This window comes from Primulina eburnea, chromosome 2, assembly GCF_022965805.1.
Source record: "Primulina eburnea isolate SZY01 chromosome 2, ASM2296580v1, whole genome shotgun sequence".
In the NCBI taxonomy this organism is placed as follows: domain Eukaryota; kingdom Viridiplantae; phylum Streptophyta; class Magnoliopsida; order Lamiales; family Gesneriaceae; genus Primulina; species Primulina eburnea.
In genome coordinates this window covers 45,470,191-45,486,249 of record NC_133102.1, presented here as the reverse complement: position 1 = coordinate 45,486,249, position 16,059 = coordinate 45,470,191, and the positions used below count along the sequence as shown (strand labels likewise).

Genomic DNA, 16,059 nt, shown 5'->3' with positions numbered 1-16,059 from the left:
TCTTATATTTTATTTTTCGTATAATTTGATTAGTTTGATTTATTTCGACTAGATAGATAAATTAATGATAAATTAAAAAGAGCGAAAATCATTTTTTACTTTTATATTAAATTTATTAGAAATCCTTATAGTTTTTTAACGAAGATAATTTTTTTAATAAACTCTTGTTCAGTGCAAGCCACATAAGTATGATTGAGATTGATAAAGAACTAAAAATGTCTTACCACGAAAGGAATCAAGCACATGAATATGCCCGTTTGAGGATGTCAGAAGCACAAGTCTTCCATCATTACTGAACTTCACTACATTTGCTTCTGAAACATCTCCTCCAAGAGAATAAATGTCAAAAGGGCCCTTCAATCATACAAAGTCGGCATCTTCAAAAGCCAAAAATCAGAGGACCTGACTATCAACTTTGAGTGCATTACAAATAACTTTTCGTATTTTCGAGCATCAAACATCCTTATATAGCCTCCAAATGCAATAGCAAATAGAAGTCCCTGGTCATCATAAGCTGCAGCTGGTCTTCCTTGAACACGTAAAAGACCCTAGACCGGAATATTAATTTTAACAAAGAGTACATAAAAGTAGTACCAAACAAAGAATTCAACAGCATGGCATGCCTACCTGACATTTCTCTGATCTTTGATCCCAAAGTAAAACAGTTCGATCAAGAGATCCCGATATAAAACAATCTTTTCGAGAGCAAAAGCTCAGGGAAACAACCCTGCAAATCCAAAAAACTAAAATTTGAGATTCCTTGATGATATCTCTTAATGTGAAAAAATGGTAATTGAAGGTTTAAAATCATACCTGTCATGATGACAGAAGCCTCAGCGATTCTGCCATCATCAAACAAATATATGAATGAATGCATCTCATTCCATACAATCCAGTTATGCACAAATAGCCATACCATCCCATCCATTCTTTGAATAATAAATAACAGTAGTCGGATGAGAGGTGAAGCTAACTAAATCAACTCCATATTTTTTGCTGTTGATTGTCTTCAGACAACTGAAAATAACAAGTAGGCTCTGTCAGCACACATGACTAGGCATTACAATTGATTCCAAATACACGCAATAGTCAGTGACCCTGAGGCCATCACAGACTGAAGGAACCTAGTTCCAGAAAGACACATCACTTCTGTCCTACACCATATGCTATGAACTAGTGATGTTTGAAAGGCAAGATCGAATTAGTGTTTTTACTCAAAGCTAACAGAATCAACAGATAACGAGGGGTGATGGATGAAACATTAGTTATTGTAAATCAGGTTAAGTAGATTGAAGGGTATTCACAAAAAAAAAAAGAAAGAAAGAAAAAGAGTCCGATCAGTGCAAGTATAAAACGTCAAGACGACGGTTCAAAGAAAAAAAAAATATTTTCAGTCCTTTAATGCAAATTGGAGCAAATTATTTCTCTTCGATATGACAAACTTTGAGTGTTGAGACCAAAAATGTACAACTGTTAGCTACAATGGGTCACAACAGACTGAATAAAAGATAGAGAGAATTCTATGGATGATTTGATTTTTTAATCTTAATCATTTTTAGACGCAAACTAAGCTCACAATATTTTACATAAAAAATATTCTAAACCATCAAAATAAATAAATAAAAGATATTTTCCCTTCAAAACCGAATAAGACTGTTTGATTCTACCGAGAACCGATCATTGATTCGATCTGAACCAGGATCAAAATTTGTTTTAACAGTCGAATCGGTCAATAACTGATCGAATAAGTCATGAACCGATGTACCGGTCGAACTTATTCACTTCGTTTTTTAGAATTTCTTAAATTTTATTATATATATACGTATATGATTATTTTGGATTTTTGAAATTTGTAAAAAATATAATTTTAGTAGTATTAGATGTTATTTTATTTATATATAAATTTAAGATTTTTAAAATTTAAAATATATTATTTATTATATCATATTTTTATTTTATATAAGATAATAATATTTTGATCCGACCGATCCAATTGAATCAATTTAAATGGTTAAACTATTATTTTAAATAAACTGATCAATCGATTATGAAAATATTAGTTGAATGTAAGAGTAGGTTTATTGACTTGAGTTTAAGTCAAGGAGACAAGGGACCGGTTAAGGAGACAAGGGACCGATTCCGGAGACAAATGAACTACAACACGGTTTTGATTGTCATCACTAACTATAAATTTTGATGGATTACATACTATTATAACCCAGGTCAGTTACTATTAATAGTTACATGGTTTAAAATACTCGAGTTATGTTGTCATCACTAACTATAAATTTTGAGATAATATATTGAGTTTGTTGTTCAGTTTTCTTAAAAAAAGTATATGTCATGCTATTTATAACAATCAATTCCAATAGTAGAATTCTTGATCTCGAGCAATGTTTTATTTGAATGACCTAGCACTTTACTGATTCGCATTGGTTGCTATAATCTTTGAAGGTCAACTTAGTTTCTCGATCACGAGTGAGTCTTATGTGAGACAGTCTCACGGATTCTAATATGTCAGACGGATCAACCTACCGATATTCACAATAAAAAGTAATACTCTTAGCATAAAAAGTATTATTTTTTCTTAGATGACCCAAATCAGTTATCCGTCTCATAAATACGACTCGTGAGACCGTCTCACACAAGTTTTTGTCATTGATCACATGGTGCAACTTGTGATACCTAATAGAGTATTTGTGATAAACTATCAAATATACATTTTAGAAAATATATTTAAATGTTTAAAACTTTATATATATATATATATATATATATATATATATATATATATATATATATATATATATATATATATATATATATATATATATATAATCTTGATATATTGACATTTCAATAAAGGTGAAATATAAAGATGAACACGAATAATAGATACATATTAAATATTAATATAAATATATATATATATATATATATATTTGTTAATATATATAATCTATAAGAAGAAGGGAAAGTTGTTAAAAAATCTCCAATTAAAATATTTTTTTCGGTTCATTTTTTATCCACAAAATTGTGGTACTATGTCATACAAAATGTGGTACATTTCATATAGAAATATGGTACTAAAAAAATATCCAGAGATTGAACACAAAAGAAAACGATGATTGAGAACTAAAGGCCAATTTTCCGTAAGAATATAGAGAGAAGGCCTTTGACCTTGTAAACAGTCAAACTTCTCCAGTTTTAATCTAGGAAGAATAGAGAGATGTCTTTAAAACGTCTACAGATTCAATTTCAAACACATTGACAGGTCAAAAAATCGGGTTATTGTTCTTCGGTTTGCCACTCAAAATCTAATTTTGATCCGAATTTCCAATCTTGAATTAGGTTATTCTTGAAACCCAGAAAGGTTTTAAAATAAGTTTCGAGTCCTGTCGGTATCGTTGAAGAATTTGCACGAAATATTGAGATTTTGGTTGTGGTGTTTGATGGGGGATTTAGTGAAGCAGATCTTAGCGAAACCGATTCAGCTATCAGATCAAGTGATTAAAGCTGCCGAAAATGCGGGGTCCTTCAAGCAGGAATGCTCGGAACTCAAGTCTAAGACCGAGAGGCTCGCCGGGCTCCTCCGCCAGGTGGCACGGGCCAGCAACGAACTGTACGACCGACCCACGCGCCGCATAATCGAGGACACCCAGCAGGCACTGGACAAGACCTTGTCCCTTGTCCTGAAATGCAACGGCAATGGCTTGATAAAACGCGTTTTCACCATTATACCCACCGCCGCCTTCCGCAAGATTTCAGCCCAACTGGAAAACTCCATTGGAGACGTGTCTTGGCTTCTCCGCGTCTCCGCTCCGGCCGACGATCGCCTCGACGAGTACCTTGGTCTCCCACCTATCGCCGCCAACGAACCGATCCTCTACCTCATATGGGAGCAGATCGCCACGTTGTACACAGGCACCATCGACGATCGAGCAGACGCGGCTGCTTCACTGGTTTCCTTAGCCCGAGACAACGATCGCTACGGAAAATTGATAATCGAGGAAGGAGGAATCGGACCCTTGTTGAAATTACTGAAAGACGGGAAATTAGAAGGCCAGGAGAATGCTGCAAGGGCCATTGGGCTCCTCGGAAAAGATTCAGAAAGCGTGGAACACTTTATACACGCTGGTGTTTGCTCGGTGTTTGTGAAAATCCTCAAAGAAGGTCCCATGAAAGTGCAGGCGGTGGTCGCCTGGGCTACATCGGAACTCGCATCCCATTACCCCAAATGCCAGGATCTTTTCGTGCAGCACAATATAATACGTTTACTCGTTAGCCATCTAGCTTTCGAAACCGTGGAGGAGCATAGCAAGTATGCTGTCGTCAGCACGGCCACGTCAGTCCACGCGGCGGTTGTTCTTGCTAGTAGTAATAACAAGAATAGTAATGTTACCAGCACTAATTTTGGTGGCAAAGATGGTGGTTTACTGAAGGGGAGTCACGTGGAAGATGAAAAGAGTTTGATTCCTCATCCTCCAGGGTACAAGCATCCTAATCAAATGCATAATGTGGTTACGAGTACGATGGCTCTTAAAGCTGGCAATGGGAAGCGCAATAACCACCATCCTCCCCCAACACTTTATTCGGTTTCGGTTTCGAGTAACAAAGCTAGAGAAATGGAGGATCCTGACACTAAATCTGACATGAAAGAAATGGCAGCAAGAGCCCTTTGGAAACTGGCGAAAGGGAACTCGCTGATTTGTCGAAGCATAACAGAATCAAGAGCTTTGTTGTGCTTCGCTGTTCTTTTGGATAAAGGGACTAAAAAAGTTCAGTACAATTCAGCTATGGCGTTAATGGAGATCACAGCTGTGGCGGAAGAAGATGCCGACTTAAGAAAATCTGCTTTCAAGCCCAATTCGCCGGCTTGTAAAGCTGTGGTCGATCAACTGTTCAGAATCATCGAGAAAGCAGATTCTGAATCTGAACTACTTGTTCCATGTATCAAATCTATTGGGAATTTGGCCAGGACTTTCAAGGCCACTGAAACGAGAATGATAAGTCCTTTAGTGAGTCTTCTTGATGATCCTGGAGTCGAGGTTTCAGAGGAAGCTTGTGTCGCACTTACGAAGTTTGCTTGTTCTGATAATTATCTACATGTTGATCATTCGAAAGCTATAATCGGGGCTGGAGGGGCCAAGCATCTGGTTCAGTTAGTGTACTTAGGAGAACAGATCGTGCAGAAACAGGCATTGATTCTGCTTAGTTATATTGCATTGCATGTGCCAGACAGTGAAGAATTCGCTCAAACAGAGGTGTTGACTGTGCTTGAATGGGCGTCAAAACAAGCTGTTTTGATGCAAGATTGTCACGTTGAGGAGTTGTCCATGGAGGCCATTGGGAAGCTGGAACTTTATCAGTCAAGAGGAGCAAGGGTATTCAATAAAGTGTAATCGATATGTCTGTAAACATTTTGAAAGCGTTGATGATGAAGTTTTCTTGATTCTTTCTTTATTTTTTGGCTTTTATTTTTTGTTTTCAGCTTTGATTAATCTGGAATGTATATGACATTTGTTTGTTGGTGTACTCTTTTACCATATAAATAGTCTCCCTTTTGACAATCAGGATTCGAAGGATTTCGTGGGATTTGGAATTGGATTCGGATTTGGAAATTCAAATATTTGAAATTCTATTTGGTGTTTGGTTTAAAATTTAAAAATGATATTTACCGATCAATTTCTTGTTTGGAGAAAAAAGGATTCGAATTTGGAATTTTAAAATTTCACTAAACTACCTTTAGAAACTTTTGGTGAAGAATGATGTGTTGGATAAAAAAATAATTTTATGTTTTTAAAATCCAAATCCCACCAAATCTTATCAAATTTGATGAGATTTGGATATACTTGTTGAAATCTCATGAAATCACATGAAATCCTAAGCAAATCCGAATCCTTTTTTTTTTAACATCTTGCTAAACAGTAAAAATAGGATTTTGAAATCCAAATCTCATGAAATCCTCTCAAATCTTGATGGCCAAACCACTGTTAATCGATTCATTTGTGGTAAATTCGATCATCGTAGGTTACATGACTGGATCCGATGTCCGAAGGGTATGATCGATCATTCTTTAAATTTTCCGAAATATCGAACAGAAGCTACATGGATCAGTTTTCACCCCCACCGAATTTATTCTTAAAATTAAAAATTTGTTCTTCTACTTTATCCTAGACTCTAAAGAGTTGGACCCATCGAACCATTTTGACTTTTACCCAAAATTATCTCATATTTTCATTTGTAAGCACTTTATTTTTTTTATACAAATCACTGTCATAAAATTTCTCATTCAAATAATAATACACATATTACACAATCCCAAGACGAAGATAAAGAAATTTCAATTTATTTTATGTCAAATATTAATTTGAGTTTTTTTATTAATATAATAATATGATTTGAAGATACAATGGTAAACAAATGAAAGTCAATGTATGTTCATTGTCATATACTAAATAAAGCATGTAAAATTTCTAGAAAAGCCATGAAAGAAAACAACTTTGTAATTTAGGTAAAGATATACATGAGAATTCACACTTCAAAATGGTATAGATATTAATATCTGAGATCAATCGTGGTTGATCAGCAGCTCATCAAGGAGCCTAAATGCAGGCAATAGCTTTCTCTCTCGGAAAATCAAATCAATTAGCACACTCCATGTATCAGGATCTGGCTCAAACCCCATTTCCACCAATCCAGACAATTGTATCGCAGCATCGTTTACTTTTCCAGCCTTACAAAGATGAACTATTAACTCATTCGACGTACAAAAGTGTGGCAGAAATCCTCTGCGCAACATCAGATCCAACAACCTCACCGCCTTCTCCGATTCACCTTCCTTGCACAAGCAATTTAGAACAATTCGATAGCTAGCCTTATTTAGATAAATACCGACAACAGGTAATCTCATAAGCATGGTGATAGCCTCATTCGATCTGCTTTCTTCACACAGTCCCCGGAGAATTACATTCATTGTAACCACATCTGGCCGGCATTCATTTCTTTTCATCTCTTCAAGCAACTCAATAGCTTCATCAGTTCTCCTGGCCCTGCAAAAGTAGTTAATTAAGGTAGTATAAACAACAGTATCAGGTTTCAGACCAGCACCTTTCATCTCAACTAGAGTTTCTTTGGCCTCCTCAAGTCTTCCCTCCTGACAAAACCCATTCATCAAACTTGAATAATTGAACAAATTGGGGCTGCATCCATTTTTCTTCATGAATTTCATTATTTTCGAGGCTCCATCAGTTTTCCCACTACGACAAAACCCATTAATTAAGAGATTGTAAGTCAATGCATCGGGTAGTATCTGATGTTTGGAGACCATTTCCTCGAACAGACCAATCGCTTCTTCTAGCCTGCCACTTGCGCAAAGACCGTTTATCATAGTTGAATAGGTGATCAAGTTCGGACAAGACAATTTAGACTTCTCCATCTCTTTTGCTACCTCAAAAGCATGTCCTAAATCTCCTTTCTTGCAATGATGTTTGACCAAAATGTTGAAAATACACGTATTGGGCTCCAAGTCAAAGTCTTTTCGAGTATTCAAAAGGAAAGCCCTTGCCATTTCAATTTGATCTGCATCAACCAGAAGATTAAGACACGTGCTAATGGCTTTGAGAGACGGCTTTGCACGTACAATCGGCAGAATTCTGTGAAACATTTCAAGAACTCTTTCATGCATAGATGATTTGGAGAAATGCATCATGAGATTGAGGAATATGCCTTCATGAAATTTGCAGGTGTCATAGGTCATCTGATGAAGAACGGCATCAAGGAGCTCATATTTCTTGCATCTAGCAAGCTTGTGGAGAATGATAGCATAGGTGTTGTGGTTATGATTAAAGCCCTTCTGATTTGTAACTTTGTTAAAAAATTGTAGAGCTAGTTGTGGATCTTTTTCATGCTTTATCAAGTTGATAACAGATTCATGACAATGATGCTTTCTTTTCTGAGGTAACTCTCTGGCCACAGGGGTAGTTTCAGATGGCACATTTGCTCCCTGTGATATGTTCTCAAGGTGTTGGAGAGGAGAGCGGAACTTAACTAAAGATGGGAATGTTTCAACACCCGTGTAGACGCGACGAACTTTTCGGGCCACTACATCCATAGCATCCACATAACACGCTGAATCTCTCATATTAAAGTACATCACCAGAAGGAATTGCTATCTGTAGCTAGCAAAGCCATTTGCTGGCATGCGTACAGTATCATCTGTATAAGCGAAAGCAAATGACAATAAATCACCGTAAGTTCGAAAAAAACTAAAAAATTTTTTTTGGCTAAAACAGGCCATCACTTAAATATTTCAATTCAGAACTAGTAATAGTATCCCTTGGCTAACAGGAACTAAAGCAAGCAAAATTCATATAATATTGATCACTCATATCAAATCAAAATAACAAGGCATGGCGCCTGATTTCAGAAGTTAATTTTCTCATAAACAAGATAGCCATTCTTCCTGCTCAGTAAAGTGGAAAAATAACATCAAAACCTTCAAAATTCTTCTACGGATTCTTCGGCGACAGCCATTCAATGAGTTGTCTATGAGCAACTATCATTACATTAAAAAGTACAACGCATGTCATCCTCTAGTCATTTGATATTACTCAAAACTAAAACTTATAACTGTGATCTCCAACCATCTCATTTTTATTTAATGCAGCACTATTTATTCCAATTCTTATTATTGGTGATGACAACTCATTATTATGTCGACAATAGGTAAGGTAATTAGATAAGAAACATGAACACTGTAAATGATGGGCACAATGTGCATTCAGTAGTTATTGAACAACAATTTTCATTTAAAAATGAAATATATTTTATCTAAAATGAACAAGCAAGTAAGAAATTGTACAACATCAACTTTGACGTGAAGCTCCTACCAACATATATCAATATTTGTAACTCTTCTACAAAAACTATTGCAAAAAAATCATACAAAAATGAAAAAAATTCATTCAAGCAATTTGTCAAATATCTCAAGTGCATTATATTTTTGGACGTCGTCATTGCACTGATTTTCACATACAAACCTCCCAAATATACACAATTTTCACATACAAACGTCCCCACGTACGTGCTGCAAACAAAACTGAACTTCATAACAAATATTAAAATAGTGAAGCACAGCAAATTAGTAACACTTAGCGAAGTTTCGGAAACGTGCCTTCAATTTGCAGAAAATGGTTGAATCTTACACATACTTGCCTGTATTTTGTGTCAAATATGTAAGACTATTCACACACAAATTAGACGTTTCCGGTAAAATATTCCTACGAAAATGTTACATCTGTGCCTCTTAACTCGATACGTCACGAGATAGCAATACGAGCAGTTTAAACAACCGATTATTCTAGCATTTCAACTAAGGGTCACTGAAAAAAATATATAACTTAAGCTCAATCTCAAAGCTATCAAACTTTCAACGTTTTACCAATAAATTTTCGTAAACTTGTATCAAATCCTAACAGTAAAAGAACAGTAAGCCATTACCTTATGTAGGTTAGTGACGAAGCCTGCTAGATCGATTGAGTTTGAGTGAGCAATCAATCGAGCACAGAAGCGTAATTTGAAAAATTTTGACGCCATGAGATGAGTATGACCTAGTTTGATGGGATAAGTTTGAGTGGTCTGACCTGAAGGATGATTTCGGGTGATTTGGTCTGGTCTCTGGAGTCTGTCTTTGTCTGCTTGGGTGGTCTGGCTTTTGGTTTCTGGCATAACTACTCGAACGTTCAAATCAGTACAATGTTCATCAAATAATGAGAGAACTTATTGACAGTATATTGTAATGTTTCTCAGATGAGCAAACTTAGGTATTTACAGGGAAGAATGTGCTCTCGATTACAGTGCATGTGCATTATTCTTGATTAGACATATGTACATGTCCTATCTTCTGACGACTACTCATGCACTGTCATTAGACATGACGACCCATACTGTTCTGATCTTGTCATGGACACGGATTGTCATGCTAATGATGTATGGTGAACCATACTGTCTGGGTGACCTGAACCTTGGTCGAGCGAGAGGACTCTGTCTGGGGAGAGGAGCTTGGCCGAGCATTGGATCTTGGTCAGATGGAAGAACTCTGGCTGGACTGAAGGACCCTGACCGGGTTAGAGGACCCTGTCCAAGGGAGAAGATATGGGCCATATTTTACTCGTGCTCAACTCTTAAAGAACAAATTAGAATTTGACTCGTTTAAGTTTTTTTTCGCCCAAATTCAAGAATGACCCGAGTTCTTTACAAAGTATCACTGGTTTCTTCTCTTTCCACAAATATATGGCGCCAGCAATAAATATTAGGGGAAAAACTCCTAAAAAGAATCGTTTGCATCTATTTAAACTAAAAACTTAAAAAATATACTTCACATGCATGTTATAGTCATACGTAATTTTCTCATAAAAATGGATCAATAGAAAACTCCCAATATTTATTTTTAATTCTTATATTTTGAAAAATCTTGACAAATAGCCAGCCACGAGAGATTAATAAAAAAATATTTAAATAAACTTTCGGGCTTTGGGAAAAAAAATGAAAAATGAAGCTATCAACATTAATTTTATTTCAAAGAATGTAAGATAAAACGATTATTTGATTTAGGGAGTACAAAAGCCAAAATGCAACGAAATTTTCGTGTCACACTCGAACTGAGAACTTTGTTTGGCAGAAATATTGGGAGTCATACATTTTAGATTGTTTTCTTATCCTCACTATTGCCACTGCATTCACTTCCACTCAATACGCAATCCAATTCCCAGTTCCTCGCCATTTTTCTTGTTGCACTTTCAAGATCAATCTCTCTACTCATTGGATTTCTACCTATGGCTGCTGCGGTAAGCTCTGCAGTCTCCTTGCCATCCTCGAAGTCCGTTTCTTTTCCTCCCGCAACCTCCATCATTATTTCTTCAGAAAGAATTCATTTCAGAAAGGTATGGTGATGATCCTTGTTATTTTTGAGTTTATCCAATGTTTAATGTGACAAGAAGTATTGGATTTTTGAGAGAAAAAAATTGGGTTATTTTTATGCAGGTTCCTTTTTACCACAGGAATGTGCCTACTGGTGCAAAAATAGTTCCCATCAGAGCTCAGGTCACCACAGAGGCTCCTGCGAAAGCAGAGAAAATCTCCAAGAAGCAGGAAGAAGGAGTGATTGTAAACAAGTTTAAACCTAAAGAACCATATATTGGCCGGTGCCTTCTCAACACCAAGATCACGGGAGATGACGCCCCCGGAGAAACGTGGCACATGGTTTTCAGTACTGAGGGTATTTCTCCCCAATATGGAATTATTCATTATGTTATGATTAATAGGATTCAGTTGAGCCCATGAACTTGGAATATAGGGTGGCTTTCGTATGCTTGACCAGGACTTATATGCATCATGTTGTGGAGTGATAATTGCTCTAGCTATCTGGTGCTTCTAGGTAAGCACCACAGCAATTTCAACATAGTGTTTGGAGAGTTTTAAGGTACAAAAAATTTGAGTTTCGTCATAATGACAATTGTATTAGATTCGAGATCATTTATTTGCATCTTCGATGTTGCAATTTTTAGCAATTGACCGTATTATTGCTAGAAAATGATGAAGAGTATCAATATTGTTGTTCGCTTGCATGACTAGTTGTATGACATGACGATTAAATGTAATGTTTGCATTGCTATACTGTTTAAAATATTTGAGTTATAATGCTACCTTCTGTTACAATATTTGCTACCTCGGCAAACATTCGGTTCAACTATTCGATATCTGCAAAATGAAGTGACTTGTGTGAGCTGGTGCCTCTTTGATCCAATTGGGATTGTTGGACTGATCTAACAAAGAAGTTCGACTTTTTGAGCAGGGGAGGTCCCCTATAGTGAGGGCCAATCCATTGGCGTGATTCCGGAAGGTGTGGACAAGAATGGGAAGCCTCACAAGTTAAGATTGTATTCAATAGCAAGTAGCGCCCTTGGTGACTTTGGAGACTCCAAGACTGTAGGTTTTCCGCTAAATGAATTATGGGACCATTATGATTAAGATCTTTGGAAATACTTTCATTATAGTGATATCGTTGTTTCAATTCAATGGTATACAGGTCTCTTTGTGTGTTAAAAGACTTGTTTATACCAATGAACAGGGGGAAATAGTTAAAGGAGTTTGCTCAAACTTCTTGTGTAAGGCTTTGATTAAGAAAGAATTTTGTCAATGTTTTGAATTTTTAAGTTTCAGATCATTTGATGCATGCAATCAAAATCTTCTTGACTTAGGTGACTTGAAACCTGGATCTGAAGTGAAGATAACAGGACCTGTTGGTAAAGAGATGCTCATGCCTAAAGATCCTAATGCTAACTTAATCATGGTATATTGCACGTTACTGCTTTTTGTATACCAGGTTCTTCTTTCCATATCAACTTTTTGCTGAAAATTGTTGAACTTTGACATTTCTTTTGTAGCTTGGAACTGGAACTGGGATTGCTCCTTTTCGTGGTTTCTTGTGGAAAATGTTCTTTGAGAAGCACGAAGATTACAAGGTACACAATATTCGGAGTCCTGAAGATTCATCTTTCTTGATACATTCTTGTTACATTTTTAAAACCTCGAATATCAGCAGACTTGAAACAAAAAAATAAAAAAAGAACATCAAAACAAACAATCTCTGATCACAAGCATCGCAAAGCTGATCTTTCACGATGTTGACAGTCACCTGTCTTCTATTATTGCAGTTCAATGGTTTGGCGTGGTTGTTTTTGGGTGTTCCCACGAGCAGCTCATTGCTCTACAAAGAGGTAATTTATAAAATTCGTACCCACATCTATACTAACTTATACCAATGAACTTTCTACGTTGGATCTGTACCAAAATACATCTTTTGACTACAAATAATGCATGTCAGTAGTAGAGCCAGGGTGGTCTACTGGACATGGCTTTAGTTGTTAATGATCGAAGTTTAGATTTCAAGTCGAAATTATTGATTCTAAATGGAAAATGAAGTTCAAAATTTTAAGTCTGGTATTCTCTCTTGTTTCCGAGTAGACCAAGAAAAAAGGTTCCCTATCATCGATCTAAAGTGGCAACCAACTATTTGTTAGAGAACAAGTCAGTCGGATACCTATCCCAGATTGTGCTATAAACTTCTTGTTACTCCTAAAGACCAAGCATTTTGCTGGTGCGCAGGAATTCGAGAAAATGCAGGAGAAATTCTCAGATAACTTCCGGTTGGATTTTGCTGTTAGCAGAGAACAAGCGAATGCGCAGGGGGAGAAAATGTACATCCAAACTCGCATGGCTGAATACGCAGAAGAACTATGGGAACTACTTAAGAAAGACAACACCTATGTCTACATGTGTGGACTCAAGGGCATGGAAAAGGGAATTGATGATATTATGGTTTCTTTAGCTGCTAAAGACGGTAATTTTACAGAAAATATTTGTGGCGCGTTTTGCTCAGATCCTGTCACTGCAAGGGACAGGACCTGAATTTTGTTTAAGGGCAGGGAGGCTTGTGTCAACATTTCTGCAAAAATTATTCATGTCGTTCTTGGTTGAGGGGTTCACCTAAGAACCTCGAATCCGTCCCTGCCCGTGTTCCCTGCATAGTATCCCTGTTTAATCTAATATATTTGATCTTATGTCCAGGTATCGACTGGATCGATTACAAAAAACAGTTGAAGAAAGGAGAGCAGTGGAATGTGGAAGTTTACTGATTCTTGGTTTTCTTGTGCAGATATGAGCAATTCTCGTTTCTCTGGCTTAGTTTGTCTGAAGTGTGTAAATAGGAAAATTGTTTTGTAACAAATTTCAATCATTTTATAGGAGATTCAAGAGCTCTCTTTGCCAAAATATATCCATTACTTACGGGATTGTACTCATAAATTTTATTTTCTAAATATCCTTTTAATAATATCATATTTAATTTTTCAAAAAATAAATGAATGTAAGAATGTGTTTTTTTCTCATACTATTATCTCATCAAAGATTTTCTTGTTCAAAACTATATTCTATAATTTATGCAAGTGTTAGGTTGAATGAGTATTGTATCAAGACTTAATATGAACACAGACCAGTAGTTTTACGAGGTGTTCAAAGTGTGGAGTAGACGAACGCTTGATCGATGATCATAGATTTCAATTCTCTTAACTAATATTTTATCGTTGTTGCACTTGACTTACCCATTATAGTTTATCTAGCTAGCGTAATTTGCAGATTATTACGTGAACTTTGGAGTTTACCCGGTGTGCACTGAAAGATAATGACTTCAAGTCATGATATTAAAAAAAGATGTGTATTGATAATAATAATTTGTAAATTATTTATCGATTTATAAATAAAATATATTCTTTCATTTGTTTTATATATTACACAAAGTTCCAAATCAATTTTATGTTTTGAAAAAAGTATATTCACTCGTATCAATGATATTGTAGTGTAAACAATATGGTATGATGAATTGATGATATATGGTATTAAATGGAAATCCAATACCAATATCTCATATTTTGATCTAAAAACAATTGGGGTTATTTCCAGAATTAGAGAAGAATATGAGGGGTCAAATGTAATTACTTGAAGCTCTGTACCATTGTGCCTTCATATACGGTGGGGATTATTCGTTATAGAGGGTTTTAGGGTTTTGAGGTCTGGTCATCTTTTGGTTATGGCGGACGAGAAGGTTACTCGATCGAAAGGAGTTGTGGCGAGATTCAATGAACAAAAAGGGTACGGATTCATCCAACCCGATGAAGGTGGCGAAGATTTGTTCGTTCATCAAACCGCCGTCAAGTCCGAGGGCTTTCGCACGCTGTACGAGGGTCAAACCGTCGAGTTCACGATAATTCTGGATGGAGACAAGACCAAAGCTGTTGACGTCACGGCCCCTGGAGGTGGCCCCGTCGATTCCGCTTTCCGGAGGCGGAATGACAGAGATAGCCGTGGTGGATATGGGTATAATGGTCGGAGGACTAATAATGGGAATGACTATGGATATCGAAGCGGCGGTGGTGAGTGTTATAATTGTGGACAGTTAGGGCATATGGCTAGGGATTGCAATGGCGGGAGTATCGGTGGGAATGATGGCGGTTGTTACACCTGCGGTGGGTATGGGCACATAGCGAGGGAGTGTCCTACTGGGAACCGTCGGGGAAACGGAAGTAACGGGGTTTGTTTTACTTGTGGTGAGCCCGGGCATATGGCAAGGGAGTGTGTGGGTGGTGGGAACAGTAGAGGGGGTGGCGGCTTTGGGAACGGAAGTAACGTGGTTTGTTTTACTTGTGGTGATCCCGGGCATATGGCAAGGGATTGTGTGGGTGGTGGGAACAGTAGAGGGGGCGGCGGCTTTGGGAACGGAAGTAACGGGGTTTGTTTTACTTGTGGTGAGCCCGGGCATATGGCAAGGGAGTGTGTGGGTGGTGGGAACAGTAGAGGGGGCGGCGGCTTTGGGAACGGAAGTAACGGGGTTTGTTTTACTTGTGGTGAGCCCGGGCATATGGCAAGGGAGTGTGTGGGTGGTGGGAACAGTAGAGGGGGTGGTGGCTTTGGGAACGGAAGTAATGGGGTTTGTTTTACTTGTGGTGAGCCCGGACATATATCAAGGGAATGTGTGGTTGGTGGGAACAGTAGAGGGGGTGGCAGCTTTGGGAGGTTTAGCGGTGGCCCTGATGGACGAAAGTGCTTCAATTGTGGGAAATCTGGTCACTTTGCCAAGGAATGCACAGAAGCACCTCGTGGATGAGGCGATTTGGCTATTCAGTTTTCTATTTTACTCTTTTTGTAATTTCCATTGGGATATTTTCATGCGCTGTCACTATAATCTGGTGGGTTATGCTTATAGGATGGTAAGTTGGTGATTTACATAACTTGGAATGGATTTTGATGATTGTTTTGATATGTTATCAACTGATTTGTGCCGGAAAACTTTCCTTCGAATGGTTGTATACAATTTTATAAATATGGTGATTTGACGACTCAAATTTGTGTTTCTACTCCTTGCATGGAGTCTTAGTCTGATTGTTGATCGGGCCACTAGATTTGTCAAGCTCTACTGATTTCGAATATTTATTAATGTTTTGA

General features: G+C 37.2%; 4 protein-coding genes, 1 long non-coding RNA gene and 1 other non-coding gene across 6 annotated transcripts; 3 read left to right on the top strand and 3 right to left on the bottom strand.

Moving 5' to 3' along the window:
* Nucleotides 1-229: 229 nt before the first annotated feature.
* Nucleotides 230-826, bottom strand: LOC140824802 (uncharacterized). The gene is made up of 3 exons (XR_012116462.1): nt 814-826; nt 628-727; nt 230-548 (listed from the first exon to the last, which is right to left on the bottom strand). It is a non-coding gene; the product is annotated as an uncharacterized lncRNA (long non-coding RNA).
* Nucleotides 827-3,187: 2,361 nt separating this feature from the next.
* LOC140823655 (uncharacterized) lies at nt 3,188-5,519 on the top strand. The gene has a single exon (XM_073185107.1). The coding sequence runs from the start codon at nt 3,453-3,455 to the stop codon at nt 5,400-5,402; it is 1,950 nt and encodes a 649-aa protein (XP_073041208.1). The 5' UTR covers nt 3,188-3,452; the 3' UTR covers nt 5,403-5,519.
* A 969-nt stretch (nt 5,520-6,488) lies between these two features.
* LOC140823654 (uncharacterized) lies at nt 6,489-9,455 on the bottom strand. The gene has a single exon (XM_073185106.1). The coding sequence runs from the start codon at nt 8,153-8,155 to the stop codon at nt 6,572-6,574; it is 1,584 nt and encodes a 527-aa protein (XP_073041207.1). The 5' UTR covers nt 8,156-9,455; the 3' UTR covers nt 6,489-6,571.
* Nucleotides 9,456-10,661: 1,206 nt separating this feature from the next.
* Nucleotides 10,662-13,848, top strand: LOC140823653 (ferredoxin--NADP reductase, leaf-type isozyme, chloroplastic-like). Its single transcript, XM_073185105.1, has 9 exons — nt 10,662-10,943; nt 11,044-11,278; nt 11,855-11,988; nt 12,089-12,167; nt 12,261-12,352; nt 12,447-12,524; nt 12,717-12,779; nt 13,168-13,402; nt 13,630-13,848. The coding sequence occupies exons 1-9, from the start codon at nt 10,836-10,838 to the stop codon at nt 13,695-13,697; spliced, it is 1,092 nt and encodes a 363-aa protein (XP_073041206.1). The 5' UTR covers nt 10,662-10,835; the 3' UTR covers nt 13,698-13,848.
* LOC140824927 (small nucleolar RNA SNORA5) lies at nt 13,379-13,486 on the bottom strand. The gene has a single exon (XR_012116541.1). It is a non-coding gene; the product is annotated as a small nucleolar RNA SNORA5 (small nucleolar RNA).
* Nucleotides 13,849-14,592: 744 nt separating the features above from the next.
* On the top strand, nt 14,593-15,959 carry LOC140823652 (uncharacterized). Its single transcript, XM_073185104.1, has one exon. The coding sequence runs from the start codon at nt 14,648-14,650 to the stop codon at nt 15,719-15,721; it is 1,074 nt and encodes a 357-aa protein (XP_073041205.1). The 5' UTR covers nt 14,593-14,647; the 3' UTR covers nt 15,722-15,959.
* Nucleotides 15,960-16,059: the final 100 nt, after the last annotated feature.

Excerpts from the sequence above, each read along its gene's own strand:
- LOC140823655 (XM_073185107.1), top strand. The coding sequence starts at position 3,453 with ATGGGGGATTTAGTGAAGCAGATCTTAGCGAAACCGATTCAGCTATCA.
- LOC140823654 (XM_073185106.1), bottom strand. The coding sequence starts at position 8,155 with ATGTACTTTAATATGAGAGATTCAGCGTGTTATGTGGATGCTATGGAT.
- LOC140823653 (XM_073185105.1), top strand. The coding sequence starts at position 10,836 with ATGGCTGCTGCGGTAAGCTCTGCAGTCTCCTTGCCATCCTCGAAGTCC. Across the intron at positions 11,279-11,854 it reads CATGGTTTTCAGTACTGAGG|GGGAGGTCCCCTATAGTGAG; the intron begins GTATTTCTCCCC and ends CTTTTTGAGCAG. Across the intron at positions 13,403-13,629 it reads TTCTTTAGCTGCTAAAGACG|GTATCGACTGGATCGATTAC; the intron begins GTAATTTTACAG and ends TCTTATGTCCAG.
- LOC140823652 (XM_073185104.1), top strand. The coding sequence starts at position 14,648 with ATGGCGGACGAGAAGGTTACTCGATCGAAAGGAGTTGTGGCGAGATTC.